At 37.4% G+C, this 25,822-nt stretch overlaps 3 protein-coding genes, 2 non-coding genes and 1 pseudogene across 6 annotated transcripts; 4 read left to right on the top strand and 2 right to left on the bottom strand.

The window, feature by feature from the left end:
* The first annotated feature begins 982 nt into the window (after nt 1–982).
* Nucleotides 983–5,700, top strand: LPAT5 (lysophosphatidyl acyltransferase 5). Of its 2 annotated transcripts, none has more exons than XM_021972078.2 (4): nt 983–1,715; nt 2,752–3,575; nt 3,736–3,866; nt 5,131–5,700. In XM_021972078.2, the coding sequence occupies exons 2-4, from the start codon at nt 3,010–3,012 to the stop codon at nt 5,568–5,570; spliced, it is 1,137 nt and encodes a 378-aa protein (XP_021827770.1). In that variant the 5' UTR covers nt 983–1,715; nt 2,752–3,009; the 3' UTR covers nt 5,571–5,700. The 2 variants fall into 2 exon arrangements, with proteins under 2 accessions (XP_021827770.1, XP_021827771.1); XM_021972079.2 differs by lacking the exon at nt 983–1,715 and adding an exon at nt 1,725–1,970.
* Nucleotides 5,701–10,309: 4,609 nt separating this feature from the next.
* On the top strand, nt 10,310–14,405 carry LOC110768343 (protein DA1-like). The gene is made up of 8 exons (XM_088245459.1): nt 10,310–10,342; nt 11,503–11,581; nt 11,782–11,827; nt 12,239–12,367; nt 12,922–13,227; nt 13,418–13,521; nt 13,669–13,730; nt 14,124–14,405. Exons 5-8 carry the CDS (start codon nt 13,093–13,095, stop codon nt 14,396–14,398), a joined length of 576 nt encoding a protein of 191 aa, XP_088101585.1. The 5' UTR covers nt 10,310–10,342; nt 11,503–11,581; nt 11,782–11,827; nt 12,239–12,367; nt 12,922–13,092; the 3' UTR covers nt 14,399–14,405.
* A 253-nt stretch (nt 14,406–14,658) lies between these two features.
* Nucleotides 14,659–16,868, bottom strand: LOC110768351 (UPF0496 protein At4g34320-like; annotated as a pseudogene).
* LOC148292477 (small nucleolar RNA U3) lies at nt 14,822–15,036 on the top strand. Its single transcript, XR_015827132.1, has one exon. It is a non-coding gene; the product is annotated as a small nucleolar RNA U3 (small nucleolar RNA).
* On the top strand, nt 15,881–16,095 carry LOC148292476 (small nucleolar RNA U3). Its single transcript, XR_015827131.1, has one exon. It is a non-coding gene; the product is annotated as a small nucleolar RNA U3 (small nucleolar RNA).
* Nucleotides 16,869–17,943: 1,075 nt separating the features above from the next.
* LOC110768345 (UPF0496 protein At4g34320-like) lies at nt 17,944–20,149 on the bottom strand. Its single transcript, XM_021972070.2, has one exon. The coding sequence runs from the start codon at nt 19,298–19,300 to the stop codon at nt 18,173–18,175; it is 1,128 nt and encodes a 375-aa protein (XP_021827762.1). The 5' UTR covers nt 19,301–20,149; the 3' UTR covers nt 17,944–18,172.
* Nucleotides 20,150–25,822: the final 5,673 nt, after the last annotated feature.

Below are 25,822 nucleotides of genomic sequence, written 5' to 3'. Positions count from 1 at the left end.
TGCATCAGAAATACAGTAGTGTTTGGAGTGTGTGTGTGTCGTTTGAGATATATCTAAGGGGTGGGAGAAGACTTTAGATATATCTGAATAAAATGTGTGGAGTATATTAAGGTGATGGGAGCAGAACTTGAATATATTAAGGTGATGGGAGCAGAGCCTCTAATGATAAGTGAAAGTTGAGAAATTCGTAAACAAAAGAAAAATGAGTTAAGGGACGGATGGGCGCTAGTTCATATTTTAGGGTTGGGGATGGGAGCAGAGCCTCTATTGCAACCTCACAGGTCTCACATCTTGGAAGGCTTGGGGAAAATGTCAGGATATTGCAATCCTTATGAAAGCAATTTGTGGGTTGATCTTCCCCATTGGAACCTTCACAAAGCCATCACTCTTTGAAGAAAAGTGGTACCTGGCCTCCCTCCTTCACATGGCCATGAATTCCCGTTTAAGACTTTAGAAAGTTTTTATCTCTCATACATAATTATATAATCAATAATTAATTAGGATTGGAGGAAAATTAGAAACCCTAAAACCTCCCTTTTCTTGAGATCAACGGTGAAAATTATGTCATCAAATCCAATTTCTCCAATTCCACTCAAAATATCGAAGGAAAAAGTGGTGAATTTTTGAGATTTTAGAGAAGGTGGAAGGGTTGGGTGCGAAGTTGATCTGATAGACAAGTCCGATCTTTGTGATTTCTTTAACAGCATCGGTGTTCAAGTGCTCTATCATCAGCTCCAACGAGCTTGACATAGGGGAGGAGGCGGGGATGAGGTTGGCCAGCGATGAGGAGGAGAGGCAAATGCCGTCGATCAAATGGATGTGGGTGGTTGTCAGGAGTTGGGTTGGCTGTTGAGATTAGCGGTTGTAAGGTTGATTTTGTTTGTTTTGTTTTTTCATTTCAATGTTAAGTTTTTATTTTTAAAATTTTATTCAAGTTAACACTGTTATGTTGAGGTTAAGTATAGACACGTGTCAAAAAATAATGCAAGGACACGAAGGGACATAGAAAATGGGGACAGCGGATCCCGTCCCTGCCATGGCAGATTAGCCATGGTTTCTTCATCCCCACCATTCCCTTCCTCTACCGTCACCACCCACACCTCCCCTTTCTCGACCCTCACAGTTCTCTCTCTCTCTTTTTTTTTTGTTCATCGCTCTTTCTGTTCTTCACGGTTCGTCTTCTCCACCTCCCAAACAACCCAGACAACCGGAGTCATCCAAGACCCAATCCGTAGAAAACTATATACTTTTGTCTGGGTATATAGTTTTCTGCATCAATTGAATTTCCCAGGAAACTTATCCCCAAATTATTCCAACTTTGGACTATATAGTGGTGGGAGACAGAGAGAGATAGGAGGAGGAGGAGGAGGAGGAGGAGCCGGCGGAGGAGGGGAATCTTGGCCGATTGACTCACTGCTCGAACTCTTCCTTTTCTTATTTTCTGTTTTCTATATTTTTTTTACTTAACAGTGTTAAGTTAGAGTTAAAAGTGTCCAGGAATTAGCTAGGAGACAGGGAGGGTACAGTACAGAGAAATTGGGGCCAGAGGATCTGAAGTCAGCAGCACGGGGCCCGTGGCAGATTCCGTAATTTAAGAAACTTACGAGCCTCTTTTCCTATCCCCTTCGACACTCTCAACTAGTCTCCTCCCTCTCGTAGCTCCCACAAGATATCTACGAAACTGCAGTCCATGAGCTGTCGCCTACCGCAACCAGGTACAACAATCACCCCTAGTCTCTGATTTTTACATTATTTTATGTTTATAGAGTGCCGTTTGTTTGCCTAGAAACTCCGAGAAAGTTTTAAATACTCTCGGAAAACTGCACGATCTCATTTCCTAGTTGCTCTGAAACGCTAAGCTGTCTGCGCTTGTGGTTTTTCATCTATCACTTCATTTTGGAAATCTAATCAACAGTGAAATGATATTCATTGGATTTTCCTCGGTTTTCTCTGCAATCAAACGAGTTACGGTACGGTAGTTTTGGCGAAACTCTCATTTTCATTTCTGTTTGAGAAGAGTCAGAACAGATTTGGTAGAAGAAGTCAGTTTTGGATCTATTGATTTTTGTTTATGAGGTTTTGAAGTCATGCTTATCCTCAGCGTTGAGTGTTCACTTGATTTTTGGCATAGATTAAGACTTGAGTTACTGGCAAAGTAATTAGATCAACAAATTAGGTTCGTATGATGAATGATGAGATCTGCACACTCACTTGGAAGCAATGATTTTCCATCTGAGTTAATTAATTTTTCTCTTATGACCTGATCCTGATTCTAATCTGGCAAATGGCAGAACTAATGAGCAAAAAATCATAGGTGTGGAGTTGTCCTTAGTTTTATCTTTATGTCCACATGAGTGGTTGAACTGCAAATAGAAGTTTGCCCCGAAAGGTAAACTGTGAATAGCCTACCCGCTTTCAAGACCTGGCTTGACAGTTTCGACCTTTTTTCCGAGGCATGCTTTACCCAACATACCAATCCTGTTGGATGCTTTATGCAGGAATTAGCTATTTGTTCAGCTTTTACCTGGTAGTGAAATATTGATTTTACCAATTATAACTGTTGCGCTATCTTGTAAACTGTCTTTTCCTCTCTGCTATTATATGCAATTGAATTTCTGAGGGTACTTTTTTTTCCCTGCCACCTGTTACCTTTGCATACTGCATTTAACAATGTTCCATCCCTCACTACACTAATTTTTTGTTCCATGAAACATGACATTGCTGAGTACCTTCCTGACTTTCCTTGTGCAGCCTATCCGAAGGTAGTTGCTAATGGTCAGCATGGCTACTAGATTCCGTAGGAGTCATTTCTTGAAGCCAAGAGCATAATGCCTTCAATACTCTGCTAAGAGCCTAGGAGCTTCTTCACATCCGCTTAATTTATTGCAATAGTGACCTTTTGGGGTTGGGACCTCATCATCCCATTAGGATCACTGTAAGTGGGTACATAAGGGAAGAAGTGCAACTCCCATTTAAGAGTTGTGATTGGATTTGACTGTTTGAGTACACATGGAAGTTCAAAAACCTTCGAATGATGCAATGAAGCACCTTCCTTTAACTCCACTTAGAGCAATTAGAGGTGTTGTGTGCTTACTTGTACTTGTTTCGACTGCATTTATGATGTTAGTGTATTTTGGCATTTTGGGTGCTGTTATAATTAGACTTTTCAGCACACATTACAGTAGAAGAGTAACTTCCTTCTTCTTTGGTGCTTGGATAGCTTTGTGGCCTTTTCTTTTTGAAAAGATAAACAATACAAAAGTTATATTTTCTGGAGAAACTGTTCCTGACGGTGAACGCATTTTACTTATTTCAAACCATAGAACTGAGGTTGACTGGATGTACTTGTGGGACTTGGCATTGCGAAAGGGACGCCAGGGATACATAAAGTATATCCTTAAAAGCAGTTTAATGAAACTGCCTTTATTTGGTTGGTCATTTCACATATTGGAGTTCATCTCTGTGGAGAGGAAGTGGGAGGTCGATGAATTAAACATGCGCCGAATGCTTTCAAGTCTGAAGGATCCCCAAGATTCCCTCTGGCTTGCACTTTTCCCAGAAGGAACAGATTTCACGTAATTTCTTGAACTGTTGTTGCTTTCAATTTTTATTGTAGAGTTGGTATAATCCAAGGGTATGCAATATCACCTTCATTTTGAATATATTGGTTCTCGTCTAACACTTTTTATCCTAATAATGTATTGAATCATTTCTTCCCCCGACTATTTTATGCAGTGAGGAGAAGTGCATACGTAGTCAGAAATATGCTGCGGAAAATGGCTTACCAGTTCTAAAGCATGTCTTGCTTCCAAAAACAAAGGGTTTCAGTGCCTGTTTAGAAGAATTGAGGGGATCTTTGGATGCAGGTTGCCTTATTTACCTGTTATTTTGGAGGTTTACGCTTTATTTGAATGAGTTCTGCTTTTTTCTTTACAATTTGAAATGCAAAACATCCTTTCTTGCATGGTGACTGAATTGTCTTGAATTGGCTCTACCTTTGCAAATTGGCTGATCTTCATCTAACAATATTAATTATTTGACTTATGGGCAATAGTTCCCAATGAGGATTTTTAAATTTTTTGAAATATCAAAGTTTTTGGTTCAGTTTTATCTGACTTATAAAAGTTCCTGCCTCTGTTTCTGATTTTTTTTCTTTTCTGGTTTCCGTTGCTAATGTATTCAAAGAATAAGTCTTCGACTTTCAGGATGAAACCAAACCTTGCATTGCTTGCATAAGCTTGTAGGCTCAAATGGATTTTGACTGTTTGTAGAAATTCTGAACTTGGCACTTCATATGTCAGTACTACGTTATTCATTTAGGGCCTTGCTTTCTTATTAATGTAAAGACCTAAGCAAGTATTTAAATATCTGGATTTTGTTGTCGGTCTGTGCAGAGAAAGAATTCTGAAACTCTTACCAGTGCTGTAGAATATCCGAACGATGCCAATCTTGTCGATTACAATTTGTTGGATTTATTAACAAGAATTTGATAATATATGGACTAGCTTGTCTTCTTTCCAAATGAGTTCAACTTTTAGCTTTGAATGTATGGGCCCTTATACAAATCCAATGCTAATCTGTTTCTTTTGTAGGAAGATTATTTGTATAAATTGTGACACCACCACACATTCTTATTGTTAGCACTTGTTTCAAGGTGATGGCTTTGTTGGATTAAACCTTTGGATTAGATAGCGTTGAGTGTCCTTATTGTGCTTCAGCAGCCAATGTATCTAACTTGTCCCTTTCACTTTTTCCATCACGATTACATCTGATCAAATTTATTGAAGATTGTGCTCATCTTTTGCAATGACTTCATGGTTTTGTGTTCGAATATTTTTTGTAATTGAAATAGGGAGCAACATCTGTGCTTGGAATGCTTGAGTTGCTGCTTCATTGCTTTGCGTTTGCCTTTGATTACTCAAAAATTTATATGTCAACCATTTTGGTCTCCCTTTCATTTTGTTTATTTATGGTCAAGTAAGAAGTAGTTTAACATATTCACTTGAAAATGAAAGGTTATAGGACCATATAGAATTGAGGTGGTTTGATATTCTAACCACGTCTTTCAGATGATTGTGTTATTTTTTACTTGTCATCTTACAGTGTATTTGGTCTTTCTGTTTACTTCAGTTTATGATGTGACTATTGGCTACAAGCCTAGCTGCCCAACTTTCTTTGACAATGCCTCCGGTGTGAACCCTTCTGAAGTTCATATGCACGTCCAGCGTATCCCCCTAGACAATATTCCAACATCTGAAGACGAGATTACAACTTGGTTAATGAACAGATTTCATCTCAAGGACCAGTTGCTTTCCGATTTTGATTCTCAAGGCCATTTTCCCCATGAAGGATCAGAAGGTGACCTTTCTACTCTGAGGTGCCTTGTAAATCTTGTAGCAGTAATTGTCTTGACCGGAACATGCGCTTACTTAACCATTTTCTCGTCCATCTGGTTTAAAATATATGTATCTTTGGCATGTGCGTATCTCACGGCCGCAACCATTTTCAATATTCGACCGTTGCCACTTGTTAGCCTTGTGAAAGCTTTGTTTAAGTGCAAATCATCTTAGTATTCAGGGAGTGTCAACAGGTTCTAGGTTTGAGCTTTAATGGTTGTAATTCTTAAGTGGGTCTCAATCCCATACATACACAACAAAATTTTCATAATTGAGGACAGTTTATGATACAGATAATTCTACAGTTTTAGAATGCCAGAAGTAATTTCCTTCACTTTTCATATTGGATGCATTACTGTTAAATTCCACCACCGCGACATTCCGATTCAATTCAAAAATTGTATATAAAAGGGTGATTTACTCTGCAAAGTATATTGTCCCATTATAAATTACTAGCCTTTCCGCACGCGCTTCCGCGCTTGCGAGAGGCTTTTTTTTTTAAAATTAACATTTATTTTAGAATTAAAAAAGATAATGGGTAGTTGTGTTCTATAAAAGTAGGCCATTATCTGATTTTTCTTTTCATTTTAATTTTTTTTAAATATGAAAAGGTGTGAAATTGACCATATTATCCTCATTTAATTAATAATTTCAATTCTTAATGTTTGCATTAACCAAGGGTATTTTCTGGTATTTTGAATGTTTCACCATTCTCTGCCTTTTGCTTTATATATATAGATAATCATGAAATTATGAAGCATTATAGCTTTTGAAAACAGAACAAAAAGGAAATTAATTAAATGTCCACACTCTTGGCTTAATGAGTAGCAAGTTTCTATTTTAAATAAGTAGCACGCAAACCTGAAAGCGTGAATATTTGTGCATGATTGGGAATTTTGCCTCTTTATGACGTGGATTTTCACTCTTTGTTTTCTTAACTCTTCATGAATAATTCAACATGCTTATTTTCCCTAATCTAACCAACATATACATATACGCCTTATCAACTAGCTATTGGTCTAATGATATTTCCTCTTTTAATATTTAAAAAGGTCTGAAGTTCGAATCATTCACCCACATTGATTATAAAAAAAAAACCTACATGTACGTGTCTACACACGAGTATTTTATAAATTTCTTTTCCTTTACTTCCTTCTTGTGATTTTATATATTTTATGTGTCTCCATTAACATTTTATATTGGAGAAAATACAGGATACAATGTCTCAACATGAAATTGATGATATAGAGCGTGCCATGCGGCTCTCTCTCTTGGGAGAAATTATACAATACTACCGTAGCACCAGCTGGCGTTGCTGAGTTGTACTACGGTCCAATAAGATTCAGCCATGTGTACAGCTTATACAGTCGGCAACAAACTTAATAGACTGCCGTTAACCCTTAACCACTGCCATCGCTACAAATTAGAAATACCCGAGACTAAATTCTCTGTGGGCTCAGACCAAAAAAAATATATATATATCTGTGGGCTGCGTTGCCTGAGAAGTTGACCCAAACTCGCCGCCAAAATTAACTGCTCACCGATACTCATCGCAGACTCGGGAGTTTATCAAGTCACTTGCGCCAATTGCAATTGATTTCAGGTCTGAATTTATGCAGTTTTTGGGTTCCAGCACCTCCGCCATTGTCTCCGATGAGGTCTCTTCGAGATTTTTTTCATTTTCTCCCATAAGCTATGGCTGAAATTTGTTAAAACGACTGTGGCGGTGGATACAACGCTGAAAATCTTGCCGTTGAATATCCCCTTTAAAATTGACCCCTTCGCCTCCCACATCAGGCTCAAAGCCTTTGCCTTTTTGGGTAATGACCCAATGTCAAATAATTTTGTTGGAAGTAATGTCATTAGAACAAAGGTCCCAATAAGTTTGAGGATTGTTTTGCTACAGCCTCGCTTCCCGACCAATTGAATTCTACCCTAATTGCCTTGGTCCCTAAAGTTGAAAGACCTGTGACTATGTCTCAACTGAGGCCTATTAGTCTGTGTAACACTCTTTACAAGGTAGTCTCCAAGATCCTCGTTGCCAGGCTCAGACCTCTTATGTCCAAATTGGTTAGCCCCACCCAAGTGAGTTTCGTTCCGGGAAGGCAGATTGTTGATAATATTGTTGTTGCTCAGGAAGTCTTGCATAAATTCAAAATGACGAAAGGAAAAACTGGCTTCATTGCCTGGAAAGTTGATCTCTCCAAGGCTTATGATCGTCTAAGTTGGAGGTTTATCAAAGATGTGTTGTGGGAGATTGGTTTGAGAGGCAGATTCCTTGAGTTGATAATGCAATGTATCAACTCTGTGGATTATAAAGCTATCCTTAATGGTGAATTAACAGCTGCTTTCTCTCCTACTTGTGGCATTCGTCAAGGAGATCCTCTTTCTCCCTACATCTTTGTTTTATGCATGGAAAAGCTTTCTCATATCATCCAAAAGAAGATTCATGATCATGACTGGAAGCCTCTTCAGGTTAGTCGGGGTGGACCCTTTATCTCTCACCTTTTCTTTGCTGATGACCTTATTTTGTTTGGTAAAGCTTCCACTAATCAAGCTTTTTTAATGAAGAACTGCTTGGATGAGTTTTGTCATCTCTCTGGCCAAAGGGTGAGCTTTGAAAAGTCTGTTATTTGTGTCTCTCCTAACGTTTCTGCTGATTTGGCTCATTCTATTGCTACCATTAGTGGGTCCCCCCTTACCGATTGTCTTGGTAAGTACCTTGGAGTTCCTCTTATCCATAAAAGAGTTACTAAAGACACTTATCATGAGATCCTTGATAAAGTCCAGAAAAGGCTCTCTTCCTGGAAGAGTCACACTCTATCCATGGCTGGCAGAATTACCTTAGTGCAATCTGTCACCTCAGCCATCCCTATCTACACTATGCAAACTGCTCAATTGCCTATGTCGGTGTGTAACAAGCTTGACCAGTTGAACCGGAACTTTCTTTGGGGTCATACTGATGATAAGGCCAAGGTTCACTTAGTCAATTGGAAGACTGTTTGTAATCCAAAAGCCACTGGTGGTTTGGGTCTAAAAAGTGCTGCCTTGATGAATAAGGCCTTACTGGCTAAAAATGCTTGGAGACTGCATCAAGATGATCATGGTCTCTGGGCTCAAGTGTTTAAAGCCAAATATCTCAGGAATTGTGATATTCTGGCTGCCAATGATAGCTATACTTCTTGTAGCTCTAGTGCGTGGAGGGGTATCCTCTTTGGTGCTCAGATTATTCCTCATGGTACCAAATGGAGGGTGGGTTCTGGTGATAATATCAGATTCTGGACTGATAATTGGCTTAGCTGTGGGCCTTTGATCCAATATGCTACTATTGACATTTATGAAGATATGCTCCTTCTTAAGGTTAGTGACTTTTTTGCAGACAACACTTGGAATGTTAATTGCTTACTGGAGCGTCTGCCTGCTCATATTGTCCACTTGATCCTTTGTGTGCATGCTGGTTTTCAAGACAGTGGTCCTGATAGATGCATCTGGAATCTCACTACTAATGGTAAGTTTTCTGTTAAAACAGCCTATGACATTTCCACCATTAATGATGATCCTTTGACGTGGTCTTGGAACTTTATTTGGAAGCTTCACATTCCTATTAGAATTAAAACCTTCCTTTGGGTTCTTTGTCATAAGAAACTTCTTACCAATGTTCAAAGACAGAAGAGAGGGATTGGTCAGGACACTTCCTGTCCGAGATGCTCCTCTCATGTGGAATCCCTTGATCATCTGTTTATTGATTGCACTACTACTCAATTAATTGGGAAGGATTTTTGGGAGGATGTTGAGGCTCCTAATTTCCCAATGGTTGACTTTGATTCTTGGCTTCTTAAAAACTTAAAATCCCACAGAACCTTTCATAGTATTCCTTGGCCGTTGGTCTTCACAGTTTATATTTGGTTTGTTTGGAAATGGCGTTGTAAGGTGGTCTTTGAACAGAATTTTGCGACTCCGCCTAACTCTCGTCAAATAATTTTGAATTATCCTATGGACTGGTTTTCTGTTTGTAATCATACTTCTGATTCTGTTGTGATGCGTCTGGTTCAGTTACATTGGATTGCTCCCAGGCAGGGGATCTGTAAAATCAATACTGATGGTAGCAGGAAAACTGAAACGGGTTGTATTGGTGCTGGTGGTATCTTGAGAGACTCCACTGGCAAGTGGTTAAATGGTTTTTCTGTGAATCTTGGGGTTGGGACAATCCTAGAGGCTGAACTGTGGGGTGTTTTTTCGGGCCTCAAGTTGGCTTGGAATATGGGTCTCAGAGTTGTGGAAGTTGAATGTGATGCTAGCTCTGTGGTGGCCCTCCTTCAGAATGCTCCTATGTCTGATCATCCTCTTTTTAGTCTTCTAAACTGCTGTCATCTGAAGCTTCATGATGACTGGACTTGCTCTCTTACCCATATCTACCGTGAGCAAAATCGTGCTGCTGATCTTCTGGCTACCAAAAGCTATGATCTCCCTCTTGGACCTCATATTTTTGACTCGGAGCCTGCCTTTCTTAGTACTGTCCTTGCTGCTGATACTAGCAATGTGGCTAGTCCTCGTTTAATTCCTTTATAGTTGCTGTTTCTTTGTTTGGGCGCTAGCCCTCCTTTGCACCAAAAAAAAAAAAAAATTTGCTGCACAGCAATTGGTCAAAGAATATTATTGCATAGAAATTTGTTGATCTAATCTTAGATCTGAAATATTGACGCAATCAGGGTCTAAAAGCCAGCGTTGGGAGGACTTCAAGCTTTTGGGTGGGCATAACCACATGTTGTTTTTTTAACGTCGGCACTAACGGCAAAACTTTATGGTTCTGTTGACATGTCTAAGTTGTACACATGGCTTAATCTTATTGGATCGTAGTACCACTCAGCAACGCCAGCTGGTGCTACGGTACTATTGTATAATTTCTCCTCTCTTGGATCTATGTCGAAAAGGGAAAAATAAAAACGGTGAGTCTGCCTAATATCCCTTACCCGACAAACAAATTTTTCCCTGAAGCAACGATTAACAGTTTATGTTTTTCAATTGATCAATTGGTATACAAAATAGGTTACCTCTATGTGGGGCTTTTGGCTCAAATGATTAAATATTTCAACCTTTATGATCTGGCTAGCATTTTACCCATTTTTTCACCCCATTTTCATGGTAAAAGGTTGGTGCTTGCCCTCCCCTCCTTTGAATAATTATAGTAAAAGAATTAAAAAAAAGTATTTCACAAGGCCAACAGAGTCTAGCCCAATGAAAAATGATCTTGACTATTAGTGGTCTCAAGTTCGTATTGTGATTTTGTGTGTGAGAAATCCTTCTCTCCCGTAATTTAGACTATCACATGTACTAAAAATAAAAGTCTTTTACAAATTGAATTGGGTTGGGTTTGGGCTCAGCTCTTGCACCAAACGTATAGAGTTGGTTCAAGAAACAGAAAAAATTTGAGTCCAAAATCAGAAATTTAGAGCCCGTTTGATAATCATTTCAATTTTAGTTTTTAGTTTTCATTTTTTGTGCTAGATTATAGAGGAAAATGAGAGTGAGAAAAGGAGTGAGGATGAGATTGAGAGAGAGGATGAGAGGGAGGAGTAACAAAAATGAAAACAAAATCTTGAAAGTGAAATAGATTTCAGTTTTTAGTTTTTGTTTTCACTTTTGTTACTCATCCCTCCCATCATCTCCTCTCATCTTCCCTCTCAATCCCATCCCCACTCTCATTCTCACTTCTATTCTCCCTCTTTTTCCTCTATACTCTTAACACAAAAAATGAAAACTAAAAATTAAAATTAAAATGATTATCAAACGGCCCTTAAGTTCAAAAGTTTGCTCAACCCAACCCAAACCCATTTTCCAGGTTGAATTGGTCAAGCTAATGATCAGTTTGGGATTAGACCCAAATTAATTAACTAAGCCAATAAAAAGACATTAACCATTCAAATCAACAAGAAAATAATAATAATCCCAGTGAAAAAAGGGAGAAAAAGAAGTTAGTATGATTTTAGTGAAACACTTCTTGAGAACTTGTATGATATTTTAATTGGTATGATTTTAGTGAAACACTTCTTAAGTTGTTAGTGGTTAAATCTAAAACTTACAAATGTATTATTATTTATTTATTCAGAGAATGAATCTTCTTACGATGAGGAAGGAGACCTTGCTGAAGCTATTAAGGCAAGCCTTAGATCTCCAGGAGGCAGCAGGTAAAATGCAGCCATGAAACTGGATATGTTAATTACTCACAAACCCATCTTATTTGTAGATAATGTATAATCATTATATGATTATTACACATTCTAAACCGTCCTTAATTTTCCTTAATTTAAAATAGACTCTGGACTTGAATTAACAGAACTTTAGATCTTCACATAAGATTGACATTATTTTCTTTATCTTGTTCCAGCTCTAGTCGTCAGAAGCAAAGGGTTTGTGACGTTTGTGATGCAATAGTAAGTAACTAAAATGACCCTATTCTTAAAATATTAAGGCGGGATTAATCTATGAAACGATAATCTTCTCTTGTCATACTGAATTTCAGCCATAAATTTTGTACAAAATCAACTTGATCAATGGTCCAGATTCATACTCCAATTATATAAACATCTTATCTTGTTAGACAATTTGACAAAAAGAAAAAATTGAAGTAGCCGTTACGTGTTATTTCAACTTATCAGTTATATGATTTATAGCTGAAAGTTGAATTGGGAATCCATAAATTGAGAAGAGGATTAAATCTTATTACATTTAATTAATAATCCAGGCTGAATTAACATGCAAATGAAATCTAAGAAATGTAAACCATTCTTTACATTTAATTACCTTAATTAGCGATTGTTCTATGTCTTTTATCTTAAAAATAGTTTCAACAGATCAAGAGCACTCATCCACCTGATCAAACTCCGGTATGCTCTGAAATATGGAACCAAAAAGTTTGTCCTGCTCATCTACAAGACGGGACTCCGGAATGCTGTAGCTACAGGAGGCTCAAGGTTTGCCAAATCATCACCTTTTATTCGAAATGCAAATTAAGGGACTAATTAATATAAGTTTTGGTACAGCATATACCAAATCAAAGATTCCATAATACCTACATTTTCAATTTAAAATGTTGATTATATTACCAAAACTTCATAGACTTTTAGCCTCTTTTTCTCAATATTTAGAAATATAGTCACTGAAGGCTTCTCAAGTACTGCTTGAGCCCTCTCGAAAACCCTCTCAAACGGTATTCGAGCCCATCGAGTGGTCGAAATTCTAAAAGTATGAAGAAAAAAAAGGGCTGAAAATCTTTATCAAGTCCAAATTTGACTACTAGTTAAAATTTCCTATAATTTTTTGTAAGTAGAATTCTCAATTTAATGTGAGAATAAGCCAACAAAAATACCAAATATTCTCAATTTAATGTGAGAGTAAACTACTCAATCTAAAGGAAAAAAAAATACTTTTTGACAAAAATTCAATTATACCCCTATTTAAATAAATTATAAAATAAAAAAAACTTAATCATATTGGACAATGAAATTAATTCATTTGTTTAGTGCAGACCAAAGATGTAACATATATAAACCTTGGTGATGGTCGGCTTATTTGCGATGAATGCTATTCCACGGCAATCTTTACTACCCAACAATGTGAACCTCTTGTGGATATATGCCTTGAATTCTTCAACAATGGACTACAAATTCAAATTGGCAAGCACGACTTTCATGTTTCCATGGTGGATGAATTTGAGATGGCAAGACTTTCTGGGAGAGGAGGAGCTGGTTTGCAAACCCTAATTGACCACCCTCCTCATCCAGATTCCCTCGTTTTTGGGAAAACTATGAGCTATGGACCTCCTCTCATCAGTGTAAGAAATTTTAGCACCACATTTTATTTTTATTCTGGCTTTCTCGTATAAACGACAGTCTAAATTAATGGGAAGGGGGACTCGAACTTGATTGCAAAGGGACATACTTAATGCCCTGACCAACTAACCTAACTCACGTTTGCTTTTTTGTTTTGTCACAAAAATATAAAAGAAACCTATATGTGTGCAGTTCACAAGGCTTTCAAGGAGAGGGAATAGCATTATAACAGCCAAACAGCAGCATCTTACCTATGGCAGCCCTTTAAGAATAGCAATTGCGTTCGGTTTGCCTAAGTACTTCTCAACCTTCCTTTCTTTCTTAATTGCAACTGTTAATGAATTACAAAAATCCTTATTTTCACTTCAAGTTTCTTGTGCATTACATTAAACTTCTATAAACTCTAATTTTGTTTACAAGTTTGAACTCAAATCAACATGCAGGGTTATGACTGGTGCAATCTTGGCTCATGAGATGATGCATGAATGGTTTCGACTAATAAGAGGTGATTATCTCGACAAGTATTTAATTATAGTAAGAACGATAAAGTCGGTTAGTTAAACAATATACGTTTGGGTTTCCTACACTTGTTTTATCATATCCACTTTACTTTGACAAATTTTAATAAGGTAATACCGTTACACCGTCACGTGGTGTTACTAATTTATGTAGTATAATACGAGTGGAGATAACATTGTTCTATGTATTGGACCTTAGAGTATTGTATTAATATATAGATACACGTATATAATGGTAACACCATATGACGGCGTGACCATGGCATCAAAGACTTCGTAATACAAATCCAAAAGTTATCCTAAACCCTAAATAATAAATGAGGAATTAATATTCTTGGTTTTTTTCGTTGCTATGTCTTTGTAAATGGGTATTAGAACAGACCAACTGGAACTAAAAGTGGAAGAAGGAATGTGCCAAGTGATAGGTCGAAAATGGTTGGAGTGGTTGGAGGCCCAGGATCGCAAGACCTCATCAGCGACTACAGAGCATACTCCGTTTCAGAGAAACCTAATTGAAACATACAAGTATATGGTGGATATGCATTCCTCTTACGAGTATAGCCATGGATTTCGAGAGGCTAAATGGGCAGTTGAAAAATATAAACTTCACAGAACAATCGATCATATTTTAACCTATAGAAAACTTCCAGGATAATGATGGCTTTGCTGTATAAATGTACGCATTAATAAAGTTATGGAAAGAGGTTTTTGAACATTCATCAAAATGTAAATATTTTTTCTTTCTTGAGTTTTTTTTTTTGGATCAAAGCACTTCAATTTCGTTCAACCTCAAAAATAGAGGAACAAAACATACAACTGAAAAAACAAAATAAGGGAGGAGATGGAAAACTAAACCAAAACACAGTTTAGTACAAAACTCCCAAACAACCCCAAACAAAGGTGGACCATCCGAATTGAGAACATGCATGTGAGCTAGTGGAGCCCTGGGGCCAGCATCGCGCTATTTTTTCTTTCTTGCTCGCGTTAAAAGAGAGAGACACTAAATCCTTTTTGTCCCACATCGACAATTTTGAGAACAACAAAGCGCTTTATATAGCTTGAGCACGGGTGAGAGGTCACGACCTTACTTGGACAGGATCTGTTCTATAGTAATCGTACCTCTGTATCCTTGATTTCTAAGGAGACAGGAATCCCAACCTGGTGGATGAATCATGACCGTGTGATCAGAGCGTGATTAACAATCTGGTGGTACTTGTGATCATCATGACCGTAGAGGATCGTTCTCAGTCAGTCTTCTCTGTCTGGGGTGGTCACACGGTTGTCTGACAGGTTCCCCTTTTTTTGTTTTTTCAATAACAAATGTAAGCAGGGAAGAGAAACTAACACACTGCAGAAACACAGTTCTTGCTCTTCGAATATCAGCTTGAGCTCCCAAATCCTCCACATTCTTCATAAACACTACCAACTTTTTAATCTCCTCTAGTGCAACCTTCACTTTCTTCCTCAATGGCAAAGCTAGCACTGTGCAAGAGGGACTCAATGTCAACTTTCAACCAGTCAATATGAACACGAATTTTTGTCCAAGTCCTTAATGGCAAAACATAAGTTTCATAATCACTTCCTTTTGGACTTTCACATAATTTTCATAGTTTTTCAACAGAGTCAATCCACTTCCCCATTGAGGCTACAGGGATAGAGCTAGCAGCAGCCAGAGCAGCTGCAACAGCTGAACAGATCCACACAGAAGCAGATATAGCCACGAATATCATACTAAAGACCTTTCTCCAAGCATGAATGCTTCTGGAGCTTCTTATCAAAGCTTGTTCTCCGGAAGTTGCCTCATCTGAGCTCAATTGTTCAGTTGTGTCCTGTAAATTGGTACCGAGAATGATAGCAGAAGATTATGTTTCAGGGCTCTTCTTGCTCATATGGCCTTCCATAGCTTCAATATGGATCTAAGCCAGCAAAAACAGGACCGAGTGATCAGGCCATGATTAACAATCTAATGGTCCTTGGATCTTCCAGTTAGTAGAGCCACTTTTCCGGGCCCCAACTATTAAAAAATTGAACAGAAGACCAGAGAGATCAAAGGGACAGAAGTCTCGTTATTAGTCCCACATCGGCATTTTACAAAATTCCGAAGCGCTTCATATACCCAGAAGACCGCTGAGAGGTCACGACCTTACTTGGACAGGATCTGTTCTATAGTAATCGTACCTCTGTATCCTTGATTTCTAAGGAGACAGGAATCCCAACCTGGTGGATGAATCATGACCGTGTGATCAGAGCGTGATTAACAATCTGGTGGTTCTTGTGATCATCACGACCGTAGAGGATCGTTCTCAGTCAGTCTTCTCTGTCTGGGGTGGTCACACGGTTGTCTGACAGGTTTCCCCTCTTTTTTTGTTTTGTTAAATGTTGAGGCAACCTGCCATGGCTGCTGCAACAACTGAACAAATCCACACAGCAGCAATTATAGGCCACAAATATCATAGTAGAGACCTTTCTCCAAGCATGGATGCTTTTGTGCTTCTTATCAAGCTTGTTCTTCGGAAGTTTCAATTTCTCAAGCATTAGTGTTTGTTGCATGTAAACAGATTGAAAAATTTGGAAGTACTCTTTAGTAAAAGGATCACCTATTTCCTTGAACTTGTTCAATTCCTCCAAAGTCCTCGGGTATCGATTGCCTCCTATTTCGGTTTCCTCCTCAAATTGTTGAAGAGAAACAAGAATGAACGATTGGCTGGCACGAGCTCGCTTCAGACATTTCTCCAGTGCAGTACAGGAATCTAAGGTCCGCAAGCTGTTTTCTAAGTACTTTTCAACAAGCTCAAACAATTCCTGATTTTTTTCATATGTCTTTCTTGCATTCCAAGACAAGTTTTCACAACCTCCTGATTCATCTCCAATAGACATTTTATGGCTTCCTTCAAGGAACGAAGTGAGGGAGCTTCAACCTCCTGCAGTTGCTATGATGACTTGATTGGTATCAAAGGAATGCAAGCCTGCCTCAATCTTGAAAGCTGCCTCACCTGAGCTCAATTGATCAGTTGTGTCTTGTAAATTGGTACCGAGATTGATAGCAGAAGATGTTTCAGGGCTCTTCTTGCTCATATGGCCTTCCATAGCTTCAATATGGATCTAAGCCAGCAAAACCAGCAAAAACAGGACCGTGTGATCGGGGCATGATCAAGAATCTAATGGTCCTTGGATCATCCAGTTAGTAGAGGATCGTTCTCAGCCACTCTTCTCTTGCTCGGATGGTCACACGGTTGTCTGACTGACAGGTTCCCCTCCTTTATTTTCATTTTTGTTCTAGATTACTACATCATATGTTCAGAAGTCAGGAATATGCAATTTTAAAATATATGCACTTCACTTGTGCAAGTTTCTCATATGTTCATTAATGGTTTTCTGGTAAACTTATTTCTGAATTACAGATTAATTATAATTATTGGCTGAGGTTAAGTAGTCACCATCATGATTTGGACATGAGAATTCTTTATAGCAGGGATTGTTGTCAAACTGATTTCTTACTTACAGATTATAAATATTTGCTGAGGTAAGAGTAGTTAACTATCAATTAAGTGGTTGTATGTATAGAAAAGTATGCAGGGAAAAGAAAATAACATAATAACTTAGTAGCTTAGAGAGCATACAAACCCATACAAGTAGCTTAGAGAGGTGAGCATTGGACCGTAAACTCAAACAGATTATGTTTGCCTTGAACTTGACCATGTAAAAATACTTAAATTTACCTGATACATGTGATTTGCAAGTTTTTGGGCAAGTTTTTGGGCGGGAATGAATGAGTCGTAAGGGTTTCCCTCGTTACCCGAAAAAAGTCATGGATACAAAAGAACTACATACAGTTAGTTTAGTTATACAGGCACTTGGAAAACCAACCATAAAAGGAGAAAGCATAACCTGATTGCTCACGTGACTCAGAAAAGCCCCATATTGGAACTTGGAAGTTTCAGGTCTCAACTTGTAACAATTAAGCATGATTTAAGCAGAAGAAAGATGGCTATATGAGCAATCATCATGAAAAGAGACCTCTGAGTGGCAATTTCTTCTAATCTTCCAGGCACCGCATTCTGAAATACATGAGGTCACACTGGTATGGAAGTTTATGGAACAATAGACCAGACAGACTCCAATGGTTGTTTGGAACAAAAGACCAGACCAGACAAACTTCATCAGATCAAGTAAATAATGATTAAATTGAAGACAAAATCATTATGGGAACTACTTCAAGTCAGTTGTTGCCTAAACATTGATAAAGTCTGAAATGCTATATAATCTTACATTATTTCTTTTATACATCAATCCAATTGTCTGGGATTCCAAGGTACAATCTAAGAATGAAAAAAATATGATAATTAAAAAAAAACAGAGAGTTACACAAATTCAAATGTCTTCAAGCATCAAAACAGCAACAGGTTAAATATTGAGGATCATCGGACTTTTAGTTGTTGGAATTTTTAATGATCCTCTGCAGAACCACAGTCCTTGCTCTTCGAATGTCACGGCTGCAGGTATCAGCTTGAGTTCCCAAATCCTCTACATTCTTCATAAACACTCCCAACTTCTTTTTAATCTCCTCAATTGCAACTGTAACTGCTTCCTCCTGAATGGCAAAGCTTGCATCATGCAAGAGGGACTCAATTTCAACTTCCAATCGATCGATAAGAACCCGAATGTTGTCCAAGTCCTTTATGGCAACATAAGTTCCTACTTGCATTGAGCTAATTACTTCCTTTTGACCCCTCAAAGCATTTTCATAGTTTTTCCACAAAGAGTCAATCCACTTCCCCATTGAGCCTACAGGGATAGAACTAGCAGCAGCCAGAGCTGCTGCAACAGGTGGAGCAGCCATGGCTGCTGCCACAACAGAACAAATCAACACAGCAGCAAATGTAGCAACAAATATAATACTCGAAACCTTCCTCCAGGCGTGGATGTATTTGAGCTTCTTATCGAGCTTGTTCTTTCTTAGTTGCAACTTCTCAAGCATTTGTATTTGTTGCCTGTAAACAGATTGAAAAATTTGGAAGAACTCTTCAGTAAAAGGGTCACCTATAGCCTTGAAATTCTTCAATTCGTCCAAAGTCCTCGTGTATCGACTGCCTCCCATTTCGGTTTCCTCCTCAAACTGTTGAAGAGCAACAAGAATGAGCAATTGGCTATCACGAGCTCGCTTCAAACACTTCTCCAATGCAGTACAGAAATCTAAAGTCTGCAAGCTGTTTTCAAAGTACTCCTCTACAAGCTCAAACAATTCTTGATTTTTCCATATATCTTTCTTGCACTCCAAGATAACTTTCACAACCTCCTGGTTCATCTCCAACAGGCATTCTGTGATTTCCTTCAATGAATCAAATGAGAGAGCTCGAACTTCAACTCCTGCTGCAATTGTGTTGATGACTTGATTGGTTCTGGTTTGGAGATTGGTATCAAAGGATTGCAATTCTGCATCAACCTTGCAAGCTGCCTCATATGAGCTTAATTGATCAGTTGTGTATTGCAAATTGGTGTTGAGATTGATAGCAGAGGATGATGTTTCAGAGCTCTTCTTGCTCATATGGCTTCCCATAGCTTCAATTCAGATCTAAACACGAGAAAACAGAAAAACCCACAAATCAAAGTTCAGAGCTTGGCCAAATTGCTTTCCCTTGTAATTATGATACTCGAAGACAAGAAATGGGCTTTTTGTCAAGCAGGTGCTAATTTCCAAACAAAGACCATTAATTGCACCCCAAATGGAATCTTCAATCCCAGATTTGCTGCCAAACTAATTAATGAAGTTGCAGATTTGAACCAAAACCAATGAATTCCAACTTTTATACAAGAAAATCAACTTCTAAGACTTCACCATCACAAATCATGATGTAAAAGCATGGAAAGCACCAAACTTTATTGCTAAGCTTTTTCCAAACCGACCTAGCTGGCCAGAATGAACAAGAACACCAGAACAAGATAAGGAGAAAGTTCGAACCTTTGAGAGCAAATAGAGAAGAGAAACAAACAAAATCGCTAAAATAGATGATGGGTTTTGATTAAATAAAGGAACTAAAGAAAATCAAGGAGAGAGAGAGAGAGAGAGAGAGAGAGAGAGAGAGAGAGAGAGATGCGGTGAAATGTGAATGAGGAATGAAGAAAAGTTTAAAGAGAATTAAAAGTTTTAATGGCCAAGAAAATAAGATGGGTTGGGTTTTAGATTTTAGATTTTAGATTTTAGGAATAACTTGCACGCATGAGAGAAATGAGTGAAATAGGCATGGAAAACGCGGGAAGCAATGTATCTTCTCTCTCTCTCTCTGCCTTCCCGGAAACCCTTTTTAGGTCTTATCTTTCTCTCTGTGTATCTGTGTTTTGTGGCGCTCTCCACAGTTTTAACGCGCAAAGCAACAGTTACCAAGGTGAAGGAACCGCCTTTGATTTTGTTTCGACAAAACAAAACCAATAAATGAATGAAATTATTAAAAAGGGTGGCTTGGCAGAGGCTTGATTGATACCAAAGTCTTGTTTTGGTAGTAATAATGGCAAGCAAACGCAGTGCAGCACAAGTCAAGTGTTTCAAATGGGAAAACAACCAAAGGTCTTTTACTTTGAAGATTTTGAGATGCTTTGCAGCACTGTTACAGAGGGTAAAAGCTGTTTGAGGGCCTACCCACTTGGTGAAATCACCAAAATACCCTCTCTGTCTCACTGCATAATAACTTCCCATTCCCCACCAAATTCAAATGTCATAATTATCTACTTTTCTTTTTTTGTGGGTTCTCAATATATCAAACATGATAAAAGAATTTTAACCCAAAATAATAATAAAAATATAATAATGAAAAGAAATAATAAAAGAGCTTCATAAACTTTTTCCAAAAATATTTCCGAATCTTATTTGAAATTTCTTGATTAAGAAAAGGGTTGCAAAGTACTACTTTTGACATGATACATGTTTACTTATAAAAATGGGTTTCTCAATTCTCACATTCTCTTGCGTATACTAATATAAGAAATCAAAAACTATGTGTGTCATTAAAATCCGTGATACAATGCTTGAAAAATCAAGAATTAGATTGATTAGGGGAGTAGTTGATCTCATTCTCATTCATCTCATATTCCTATAACTTACTCAATTCATGATGACTTTCTTCATTCATATTAAGTAATAGGATGTCCTGAATGTGTAAGTGAAACGCTCTACCAGTTGAGCTAAAAGAATGTGCATATCTCGTCTTGCAACAAATTAATTTCATTGAGTGGAACTTTTAACCACAAAAGAAATACTAACGAAGAAAATAAATGATGTCCAATGGCTGCATAATTCTCATATATATCCTAAATTTCATGGAAATTGTTGTAATATTTAAGAGACAGAAGTACCTGTTTGTTGCTCTTCAAATTGGTAAGTAATGCAAGCAACCAAAATGTATCAGGTCATGTTCATCTTGTAACTTATGTAAGAAGCTAGTTAGTTAGAAATCTAACGGATTTTGAAAATAAATGGCAGTTTCGTAATTACTGTTGAAATGAAGGAGTGTTTTGTGTAGTGAGACTCCTTGTACGATTAGGAAAGCTGAGGAAAGCAAAAGAGAGCAACGCGTGCTCCGACCCGCCCGCTTTACCGTGTGTGGTCAGGACATGGCTTCAGGAACTGACACGTAAGGCTTAACAACACGTGTTGCCAAGTTACTGGTTGCCGCCAGCGGGAGATTTCAAAACGATTCCACGCTACGCCATGTGCCTCGTAACGCTCTCCCGCCTCTTTTTGTTTTTATTTTGTGATTTTTGCTTTGTGTTTTGAAAAACTTGTGTTGTGTTGCTTTTCTTAGCAAAGAATTATTCAAACTCTTGTCATCTTCTCACTTGGCGTTCACACCCATTTTCCAGGACACACTACAGTAAAATTACAAGTTAAATAAAGAGTGGTGATTTCCCCACTCCAATTTTATCCACTTACACTCCATTTTATAAAATTTTGCTTTCATTTTTGGTTCAATTAAATTTTCCTTTTTAAAATAAAATAAATTTTCAAACTCTAAACTTAAATCCTTTTTTTTTTATATACTAATGATATTTTATTTGAATTTAATCTAAACTACAAGAAGTGGGATCCGAACTCTAGTGCAGAGTGAGGAGCACATTCACTCTAGCCAACTTGACTAAGTCCATGTCAGCACTTTGAACTTAAACCCTTGTTAAACTTCAACAATTTTGAATAGACGGAAAAAAAAATACAATTAGAAGGTCTAATGACTAAGACCAAACTTTACTTTTCATCTCTTATATTGTTAAATTATTACGGTGGTACTTTAATTATGCCTCCACTTCCAAAAATCGTCATTTTTGTTATCTCAGTCAACTTCCCCATTATTCCCAGGGGAAATTTCTTCCCAGTTCTTCTTCCCACCCCCCAACACCCCGATTTCTTCCCAGGGGAAATTTCTTAGCAATCAAAGTGTCATTCCCTCTGTTTAAAACTGGTCGTCATTTTTATGCCTGGAGCTGGAGGATTAATTGGACCCATGTTCCTCACAAGATTTAATTGACCCAACAAAATCAATGGGACTAGGGAAAGTATTAATGTTCAAATATGGATATCGGATCTCTCCTCCCCCACGCCTAGATTTGTTCTTCCCCCTCCCACCCGATAGCACACATTAGACCCACACCCAGATTTGTTCCCCCCACCCCCCCTCCCCCAACTTGATTTCTCTCCCCCACACACACATCAGACCCCAAATCCTCCAACAAAACCAAACAACAAATTTTTTTTTTAAAAAAAAGCCTTAGAAAGAAAGAAAGCAAAAAAGGAAAGAGAAAAAAAAAAAAAAATGTTAGTGGCGTCTCTGTTCAATCTAGCACAAGAAAAGACAAATATGCCCTCATTTTTAACAGAAAAGTTGACTGAGATGACAGAAATGAACATTTCTGAAAGTGAAGGCATAATTAAAGTACCACCGTAACAATTTAGCAACATAAGAGACGAAAAGTAAAATTTGGTCTTAATCCAAGGACCATTGCTACAATCTAGCCTCAGTTAAATGAAAAAAAGGGAACTTATATTGGTATAATTTTCCTTTTATAATTCTTCATAGAAGATAGAAGATTGAGAGTTAATATTAATCAGCCTAAGGTTGGTTGGCCATGCTGTAATACGGCAAATACGTGATCAGGTTTTGTCCACATCAAAATGGTAACCCACGTAATGGCAATGTGAACAATATATATGACCGACTATCTTGCTTTTTGAGGCACAAATCTTCTCTAGAATCTATATATACTTATATCTTTTTTCTTTTTCTTTTAGGTCAAACGGCAAATACGTGATCAACGTTCTCGAACTAACCAAGTAATCTACCCTTTTCGCGTTATTAGTAATGAGAAGCAATAAGTAGCGTACCTTATTTTCTTCAATTTGAGAGTGGAGAATGTCTAAATATGTCATCATTATCATGTTATCATTACTCAAACTAGATTGATCATTATTAATACTTTATTAAATATATAGCACCCACCCTAAAATCACTCAAATGTCTTGTGTTGTGGCCTAAACTAATTATTAATTACTCGTTCGTTTCCGTTGATTGTGGCTTGCAGATTGTGCCATTAGTGGCAAGTCATGTTGTGCTATAAAAGTGTGATGTGATGATGATCTTGGCCTTTTTCAAGGAATGGGCGGCGGATTAGTCAGTATTGATTTGTATTGCTGGCCCCCCAATTTTAAGGCCCTGAATAAAGTTATTCAACTGAGAATAAAAAACATTACAATTAAGATCACAAACATTAACAAATTAACGGCAAAAAATACTTAAGTCTAGCAAACCATAGATGATTTATTTTTTTATTTTAGATTCATAGATATATATTCTTAATTACTTGTTTGAAACTGCTTTTTTAAGAATCACTTCTGCTCATAAGCGCTTCTAATAAAAGTATTTTTATTATAGAGTAGGTTTGGCAATGATTACTAATGTGTTGACTGATGATATTCAACCCAAATTTTCACCGAGTTTATTTGTTATGATCCAATTTGTAAAAATACAAAACAATAATTTATAAAGATATTTAGTCATATACCCATTCTTAGCACTAAAACTATAAATAAACCCTACACAATTTAATTTCTATAAACAAATCCCAAAAAAGACCCAAAAAATGATAGTTGGCCTTATTGAATTTAATTTTGATTATTAAATTACTTTGATGCCCTATTGAGTATTTTGGGTTTTTTTATGAGGTTTTTGGGTTGAGTCTGTTTTAAGAAATCAATGCCAGTTTTGTAATTTAAAAAAAATTAAAAGTCTTTTTGTTATATTGTAAATGAGATTTGAGTATGTTTCTAAAATCCATTTCATATGATGTTTTTTTAATTTATAATTTGAGTTCCTATATTAGGTATAATAGTAAATCTCCCTAATTTATATTCCTTACCAAATCAAACCATTAGTCCGATAAAGACGATTTTTTTTTTCCGACACTTGTTTTCCTTCGTGTTAGGTTTTTTGGGGCACAAATGTCATCTATAAATACTAGCTATTTTTGGTCTATCTAGTCGTGTTAATTAATGGCTTTTCAACCTAGTTTCCCATCAGGTATGAACGAATCAAAATGAAAGTGACAATGAGAAATGGATATGAAGGGTCACATGTCACTTATACAATACAAGTTGTACATTCCTTTAAACTATAACGTAGGAAACAATTGATTGATTTGGACAATGCTTGCTTCCCACAAAACACCAATCTCTTGTCACCACCACCAATGTGCCTCCGTGATTTTACAGCCCACAGTAACGCCAATACGTCAAGTCTCTGTCACGAGAGTTCTAATTAACAACGTAGAATATGCCCCCATTCCTATTTCCCATGTATTCCAAAAATAGCGAAACATAATGAAATATGATCACTAATTATATTTTCTTTATTGGTATAAACTTGAGTCCAAAATGATTTCAGTTTTATATTTAATGTTTTGTTTTAACATGCATGTGACAAAGATAAGATAATTAAACTAAAGTATGAAATGATGTAGTGTTGGATTGGTAATGTTTTTCTTTTTAGATTTATATTGTCACAAATATTTATTTTGGCAGACTGTAAATCTGGGGCCGCACATTCAGACAAGGACCAACTTAGTCAATGGTCCGGATTTACAAATGTAATTATCTTATGTTGCAAGAGTAAGGCCATGGCCACAAGTGGGCAAGAGTAAGACAAGCCACCAACCTCTACGTTCGCTTGCTATATAAGGCCATGGCCACAAACCATCTTTCACACACCCAGAAACTAGAGAGTGGACATGGGAGCATACAAAAAGCTTGTGGTTATTGTGGCGTTGTTTTTGGCACTGGCCATTGGGTCTGAGGCCAATGAGCAGGTCCAGGTAACTTTTTGCCGTATGACAAAAGAGGGTTTGAATGCATGCGCTCCATCAGTGAGCGGCCTAAACCCTCTGCCTCCCTCAGCTCTGTGTTGCTCAGCTCTTTCCATTGCTGACTTCCAGTGCCTTTGCTTCTTCAAGAACTACTCAAACCTTTTGACTTCCTATGGCATCGACCCCAACCTTGCCATGCAGCTTCCTGCCAAATGCAATCTTCGCCAGACAGTCCATTGTTAAGAATTTTGTGTAAGAACGTAAAATTGTTTGCATGGAATATTCATGCATGAAATCGATCTGTTTCAGTTTTTCTGGAACTTGAAGCTTTCTTGGGCTTTTGCGTTTTGCTTTGGTTTGTTGTGGCTAAGGTTGTGCAGTTCTTTTGAGCTATTTGTTGTTTGTTTTGTGTAGCTCGATCTGGTTTATTTTTCTATTTTTAACGTTATTATGTAATGTTGATTGTCCTTGTAAAACTATATTTGGTTTTCTTCTGTCTTGTTTAGTTCATGTAACTTCATAGGGATGATGTGATTCAAAATTCAAATTAGTATATCACAAAATGAAGGGATTTATAGATGACAACTCTCACACCAATTTCTATTGTTGAATTCAATTGGAAGTATTATGCATGATCTTTGTCTTTCCTTCAATTGTTGAATTCAATTACTAAATCTTTCCTTGATTAAGAGAACAAATACCACATAATAGTAGGGCGAGAGAGAGAGAGAGAGAGAGT

This window comes from Prunus avium, chromosome 8 (assembly GCF_965620075.1).
Source record: "Prunus avium chromosome 8, drPruAviu1.hap1.1, whole genome shotgun sequence".
Classification (NCBI taxonomy): Eukaryota; Viridiplantae; Streptophyta; class Magnoliopsida; order Rosales; family Rosaceae; genus Prunus; species Prunus avium.
This window is presented reverse-complemented; position numbering and strand designations above follow the sequence as displayed.